The sequence below is a fragment of the Panthera pardus genome, unplaced genomic scaffold (assembly GCF_024362965.1).
Source record: "Panthera pardus isolate Hobbes unplaced genomic scaffold, ASM2436296v1 HiC_scaffold_25, whole genome shotgun sequence".
Taxonomy (NCBI): domain Eukaryota; kingdom Metazoa; phylum Chordata; class Mammalia; order Carnivora; family Felidae; genus Panthera; species Panthera pardus.
In genome coordinates, this window is record NW_026526821.1 from 60282482 (window position 1) to 60289877 (window position 7396).

A 7396-nucleotide genomic window follows, 5' to 3' on the forward strand; every position below is an offset into this window, starting at 1 on the left:
TAACCATCAACACATATTTTGTATTATGTACTGTATTCTTGAAGTAAGCTAGAAAAAATGTTATTTAAAAATCCTAAGGCAGGTGCCTGGGTGGCTCAACTGGCTAAGCATTTGACTTCAGCTCAGGTCATGATCTCATTGTTCGTGGGTTCAAGCCCCCCGTTAGGCTCTGTGCGGACAGCTCAGAGCCTAGACCTGCTTTGGATTTTGTCTCCCTCTCTCTCTGCCCCTCTCCTGCTCATGCTCTGTCTCTCTCAAATAAAAAAATAAACGCTAAAAATTTTTTTTTTTAAAATCGTAAGGGAAAGAAAATATTTATAGCACTGTAAAAAAAAAAATATCTACATATAATTGGACCCATGCAGTTCAAACCCATTGTTCAAGGTCAACTGTATGATTTAAAGGAAGAAGTTTAGAATTTAAGGTTTCAGAGGTGACAGGAAGCCTGGGTTGTATTCCCTAGAGGTAAGAAAACTAATTCTGAGATCAATGTCAAATAAAGTATACATCTCCATGGTAGTAACAGGAAGGAGCAGAAATACATATCTGTGCTAGGTTAAAAAAAATAAATAAAAAGCAATGAAGAAAGAGATAACATATCTATAGGCCAGAAAATAGAAAATATGGACTAGCTGACACTTCCTAATGAGGAATAGTTACTGAAAGAGACTATGTCTTTTTTAAGAGACATACAATGAAGGTGCCTAGCTGGCTCAGTCGATAACAGCGTGCGACTTGATCTCAGGGTTGTGAATTCAAGCCCCATGTTGGGTGTGGAGATTACTTTAAAAAAAAAAAAAAAAGACATACAAAGTAAACATTTTATTATCATTAAAACCATTAATAAATTTATTGGGAATCACATTATTCCCTTAATTTTTTCACAGAGAATATTCCATTTACTGTGTAGTTCATCATCTTTAGGACATGTTTTATGTAATATACTTGTTAGCATAGTAGTTTCAATTGGGCAAAACTTACTGCCAATAAAACCTGCTTTTAATTTGTCACATATTTCCAGTGGCAACCAATGATCAGGTGCTTCAATATTACAGATTTCAATTCTTCCATTCTTTATGTCTATGACTATTTTAATTTCCAAATATGACTGTCCATATAATACATTAAAGGAAGTGTTTATACTAAACTTTGGAGTTTTGCCATATATCCACTCCCAGGTCTGTAGTTCTTTGGCTTTATTATTTATTCCAGGAAACAGTGTCTCATCCGTTGGGTTTATTAGGTTAATATGATTATCAATTTGATGGTAAGCAGCATATTCTGCAGCAATAGCATTCATCAGTACTTCACAGGTCAGAGTGGGATCTTTTTCCAAAAGATTTTTTACTACGGAAGGTATGCTAGCAGTGGCATTGCTCTTGATCCCTTGGTAAGGGCTCTTCAGCAAAGATGACAAGAAGGTCCTATTGGTACTACATAATAAAGTGCAATGGTGATAAGCAGTAGTCCGGCCAATCTTAGAAGCTGTTCCTGAGATTTTAAACTGTCCATCAAGTAAAAGGTCACATCTTTTAGTGGCCTGCACATCCAGCTGGGGTTGGATAGCATTCAGAGCTCTCACAACTAATTTTAAATTCTCCATCCTATTGTACTTTTTTTTGGTTGTAAAAAAAGTCAAATTGATATTACCCATATCATGATAGACTGTTCCTCCTCCACTTCTTCTCCGAGCCAGTTTTATACCTTCTTCTCTCATCAGATTCAGGTTGCATTCCTGCCAAGGATTCTGATGTCTACCTATTACAACAGAGGGAGAATTTCTCCAAAGGAAAAGAACCGGCTTGCCCTCTAGATTCACATGGTCATGGATCCAGTCTTCTACAGCCAGATTTTGATAAACATCATTAGAAATCGATTGTAAAATAAGCCCACTTTTTACTGTGTTTTTAAAGCCAGCTGTTGGGACCTTGAGGTTACAAAGTAACTGGAAGCAATTCTTCATTGAAAATGGGATCAGCATGCTTTTAAAAATGGAAGAGAAACAAGTTAATTGAGAAAAAGAAAATTTAATTGCATTTTCTAGCTCTTGATTCTCGGTTATTTAATCAAAAGTTTTCTAATGTATCAGTTGCTTTGCTTGCCTTTTAGCTTTATTGTTAGTCTTTAACAACTCTACAACAGAGTACTCAAAGGAAATAAACGAAGACAAACCTGAAGAAGAGTTTCAATGTCTGATGGAATGTGCCTTGTGGAAACCACCTTCCCAGCTTCTGGGCTCTGGAGAGATCCTGTTAAAGCCAGGATATCCTCTTTCTCCTAGAGGAGGCTTGGATTCATCTGGGACCGGTGAATCTCTTTTTATTCAATGGTTCAGTAACAGATCAGCCTTGAAGGTCTGGTAAAATGTTTCTTTTCTTTTTTAAAAATGTTTGCTTATTTTTGAGATAGAGGGCGAGTGGGGGAGGGGCAGAGAGACGGAGACCCAAGACTCCAAAGCAGGCTCCAGGCTCTGAGCTATCGGTACAGAGACCCAGGCTGGGCTCAAACTCACCAACTGTGAGATCATGACCTGAGCCAAAGTCGGAGAAGCCGACTGAGCCACCCAGGCCTCCCTAAAATGTTTCTTTACATTTTATAGTTTTCCCCCAGACAACAACCTTATTTCCATATTCTAGGGGGACGCTTTGATACCACCATTTTGCATTACAAACATGCTTTTCAACACTGAACAGAAAGCAAAAGATAACAATTCCATCTATTCTCCTATGTAGGCCCAGCTCCTTCAAAACACCTGTTACTTTGCTACATCTTTGACAGTACATAACTGACCCAGAGTCTCACGACGGTCGCATGTTTTATTTCGCTTTCTTGGCTCTCTGTGGGAACGCACACACCTGGCACCCAACACGTTTTAGTTTTTTACCCTCCTGCGTTGGGGATAAGCTGTTCCTAACCGTGGAGTTAGGTCGTCCCAAGCGGTGAGCGAAAACCACGGCGTGTACAGCACCGGCCTCGGCGGCCTGGACTCAGAGTCCCAGGTGTCCACCCACCACTCACACCCAAAGGGCCGCCCGCCCCAGCGGCCCCGAACCGCACTTACAGCTTAGCTCACCTGCTTCTTCCAGTCGCGCGCACGGCGCACGCAGGTTCCTACAGGAGAAGGACGCGTGCGAGGACCCCCACGGCCCGTCAGGCTGCGCGCGCGGCCAGCCCCGCCCACTGCCCACTGGGCCAGAGGAAGACTGGGCGGCGGAAGCGCCGAGAGGAGGCGGGGCCACGCCGGGAGCCCTTCGTTCCCATTCTTTGGTGTCTGGCTGTGGGTGCCCGAGGGGCTCTCGACAGAGTCGACCAGCTGGCGCTAAACCAGATTAGAGATGGGGATACGTTCCAATGGAAAGTCACAGCGCCCGCAGTTCAGATGGAGTTCCCCACGTGACAGCGCGGAGCTAAGGGTCACCCAGGGCGAAGGTAGGACAGGGCGGCTGTGTCAGGTTGGAGGGGGCATTCGCAGAGCGAGGCCAGAGGGAGGACGCCAGGAAGCCAGAGCAGTCAGGTCGCATGCCAGGCCAGGCCAGAGCACCAGCAGATGCCTACTGAATGTGCAGTCATTGCTCCAGGTCTTTCCGTATCTCCTCACAGTCCAAAGAGCACATAATTCCACTTGGAAGGCGAGAAAACTAAAATCAGTTTTAAAAGACAAATTGCATTTAAAGGAATAAACGCTGGTATTCCCAATACAGAGATGGAAACTGCTGGGAAGGAGTGGGTCAGAAAATACACACTTAGGCTAATGAATGTTACCTATCTGCGGTGACCCTAAGTGCAGTTGGCAAGAAAATTCTTGTGGCTCAGCCAGGTGGGCAATTCCTCCAGCAAGCCAAAGTTTCATTTAACTATTGCTGCATAATAACTGACTCAAACATCAGTGGCTTAACACGATTTTTTATTTCTAATATTTATACGGTTTCACCAGAGCTTTATTCATCCAGGGTTGACTGAGCTGGGAGGTCCAGGATGGTTTTATTCACATCCTGGCAACTGGTGTTTACTGGCTGCTGGGGCACCTCAATTCACACCTAACCTTGGAAGAGACACTTCAGCCACCTTATGTTAGCCAAAGCAACAACAAAGTCAGGCCAGAGATAAGGGATGGAGCAATGGACCTCACCTCTTCATAAGAGGAGCCCAAAGAATTTGTGGTCTCTTTCAATCTTCCACAGAAATGAAAATTTTCAGTTAGAATAGAAACTGCCTAGGCCTGCATCTTGGAATAAGCAGCATCCAGGGTTCACAATTTGGTGATGCTTCACAGGGCTCCATAAAAAGCTACAATTTTTTTTTTTTTAAAGCTACAATAAAGACAAATGGCTCATTTATCATTACCCTTTTGGTTGAAGTTCCTCTTTCTTGTATTACGCAGATGGAATGGATTTTGTTCAGTTAGTCCCTCTAGGAATTTTATTAAAAATAGCCACACAATACTGTTTCCCTTTGCTTATATTACATCCTTCCTAAATTTCATTTCTCTCAAATCTGAGATAATTTTTTTCCCTTTATTTCCTACTGAGGTGGTTGTGTCCTTTGGTTATTCTTAACCCTTCTCCTACTTCACCTCCACTGGAACCTTCTTCCACTGACACCCAAACATGAACTCTGCTTCATCATAACAATCCTCCAGTGACCCCACTTCCTTTTCCACCTTTCATCCTGTCTACTTCCCTTTAAAAGAGCAGAGCTTCAAGGACTTGCTACATATCCAGTTGCTTACTTCCCATTCATAATCAACTTCCAATATTTCTTCTGTCCCCATTCTGTCAAAAGTGCTTTTTGAGTGGGGGGTGGTGAAATGGGTCAGGGTGGTCAAAGGTATAAACTTCCAGTTATAAGTAAGTCCTGGGGATCTAATGTACAGCATGGTGTCTATAGTTAACAATATTGTATTAATGTGTTTACAAGGTGCTGAGAGTAGATCTTAAAATTTTTCATCACAAGAAAAAAATTTGATGGATGTTAACTTATTGTGTTGTTTTGCGGTATATATATATATAAAATCATTATGTTGTACACCTAAAACTAACCCAATGTCGTATGTCAATTATATTTCTATTAAAAAATAGAAATAAAGAATAAATAAATCTCTTTAAATCACTAAAAATGTATTCAGGGCTGATGAAGAATGAGGTCAGCTACTTATTTTCAAATGGTTGTGGGGAGACGGAAGGCCTTTGTACTAGCAACTTTTCTGTAAATTTGAGATTGTTTCAAAATAAAAGGAAAATAATATATGTTAGGTGTCTGACACTGTAATAAAGACTGTTAGTGCCCCCATGCATTCTCCAGCTGCTGTGAGTGTAGGAGCTGTTGTGTCCAGAGACACGTTAGTGATTCATGCTACCTCCCTGCTCCTCCAGCCTCCCCCTTGGGCTTTGTGGTAGCAATCAAGGTCTGACTAGTATGGGGCACAATAGTCCCACCCTTTGCCTCAAAATGGGTAATGGAACAGCTGTACAGTCAGATCCTTCCAAAGCATCCTGTGGATCAGGCCAAGAATTTATCTGAGCCCTCATCCTCAGCTGACTCCTATTTCCCTGTCTTGCTTCCTTCACTCCCTTACATGCTTTTTCTAAAGAGCACACTCTCAAAAATCACATGCATCTGAATTCCTGTCTCAGGCAGTTTCTAGGGAATCCCAACTAAGAGATCACACACTAGCTCAATAAGTGAAAGCTTTTATTATTAGCATCCATGACAACATCATTAGATGCAATACATAATAGGTTTAGACACCTTATTTTATGGATATGTTGAATTTAAAGTCTCCTAAATATCCTTATTTCTGCTGAACTACTTTTTTTTTTTTATGGGAAGTTTACTGTCTTATTAGAAGTGGCAGAACTCTGAAAAGTACTCACTTCAGGATTCCACTTGTAGAATTCTCCCAAAACACCTAAGTGAGGTTGTTATCCTTATTAAGCTTGTTCCATTTTACCTCTTCCAGGAAGTCTTTGTGGATTTCCCTTGTCAAGTGTGCTGCTAAAACTATGGCTTAAGTTGGATTTGAGGATTCCAGTTTTTTGGTATCTTAGCAGCAGTGGTTCTCAATGAGGGTGATTAATGTTAGCATTTTTATTGTCTCAATGACTTGAGTGAGCTACTATATCTGACATCATGCAATGCATGAGGCATCATGCACAATGAAAAATCATCCCACATTCAGCATCACCATGACTATCAAATATCCTGTTGGACATTCATGGAGATGAAAAACAAGGCTGTAAATATCTGAGCCAAGCCCCTGTTAAAAAAAAAAAAAAGTGATTTTGCTAAGGTCATTGTGACATTTCACGTTGCTAGATCCAATCCTTGTCTAACCTTGCAGTTGACTACCTCTACCTTAATGACTACTGTGGGCAATCTTGACATTACCTTGTCTTGGTTTTCCACCATCCTCAATGCCAGTTCCTCAGTTCCTTTGCTAGTTCCCTTGTGCTGACTAGCTCCTAAATGTTGGAGTTCTCAGGACTTTAGCTCACATTATACATTCACCTTAAGCAATTTCATTCATTCCCAAGGCTTTAAATGCCATTTCTGTGTACAACTTCAAAAGTTGTATTTTTAGTTTCATACATATAAATGACTACTTGCCTTGGAAGCTGGGTTATGTCCCCAAACCATGCTCCTGAGCTTTTCCCTAAGGAACCTCCATGCATGTAGTCTCTTTAGCTAGAAATCGTTTCTTTTTCCTCCACTTTCAAACCATCACTCTTTCCTGCTAAACTTCATTTGGACTTTAACCCTTCTCAAGATCTCAACCATCACCATCATGTTACTTAGACAACCATGTCACTGCAAAAGCTATGAAAACTTCCTAGTTCCAACAATTAAAAATCAAGTTTATGTGTTATGTCTCCTGTCTTTCTGAACATTTTACTTTTTCTTCATGGTACATCATAATATGCATCTTATAGAATTACTGTCTGATACTGTATCTTCCCTGGTAGACAGTAAGCACTATGAAGATGGTGGCTATTTTATTCACTACTATATCCCCACCAAGAAACATAATGCCAAGTTAGGTGAACAAATGAATGACTTATGTTTTTTTCCTCTCCCAAAGAATTATGTTCTGTAAATGATAAAAAGCAGTGTCTTATTGGCTTATGTCCAATTCAACAATTTTATTTAACTCTAGGATCAATATTCCTTACAATACATTTGTATTTTTCTGATTTATAAAATAGTTTCCCCTGAAAGAAGATGGTTTTTCATCTTTGTTTTTATGAATATTAAGGAAATTTCTCACAATTAGCCATTAGAGATAGCCAGTAAATTTTAAAGTACAGGAAAATGTTCAAAACATACATACATACATAATATAAATAGTTACAAGGTCACTATATGTCAACACAAAATGGTTTTACTTTCATCTAACAAT

The 7396-nt window shown here is 40.4% G+C and overlaps 1 protein-coding gene across 2 annotated transcripts; it reads right to left on the reverse strand.

Annotated features, from left to right (window-relative positions):
- Positions 1–807: 807 nt before the first annotated feature.
- On the reverse strand, positions 808–3219 carry LIPT1 (lipoyltransferase 1). 2 transcript variants are annotated; one of them, XM_019456898.2, is made up of 2 exons: positions 3074–3219; positions 808–1982 (listed from the first exon to the last, which is right to left on the reverse strand). In XM_019456898.2, the coding sequence occupies exon 2, from the start codon at positions 1979–1981 to the stop codon at positions 860–862; it is 1122 nt and encodes a 373-aa protein (XP_019312443.1). In that variant the 5' UTR covers position 1982; positions 3074–3219; the 3' UTR covers positions 808–859. The 2 variants fall into 2 exon arrangements, with proteins under 2 accessions (XP_019312443.1, XP_019312523.1); XM_019456978.2 differs by having other exon boundaries at positions 3062–3219.
- Between the last annotated feature and the right edge of the window lie 4177 nt (positions 3220–7396).

Bases quoted from the DNA above. Each gene is read 5' to 3' on its own strand.
- LIPT1 (XM_019456898.2), bottom strand. From the start codon at position 1,981: ATGCTGATCCCATTTTCAATGAAGAATTGCTTCCAGTTACTTTGTAAC.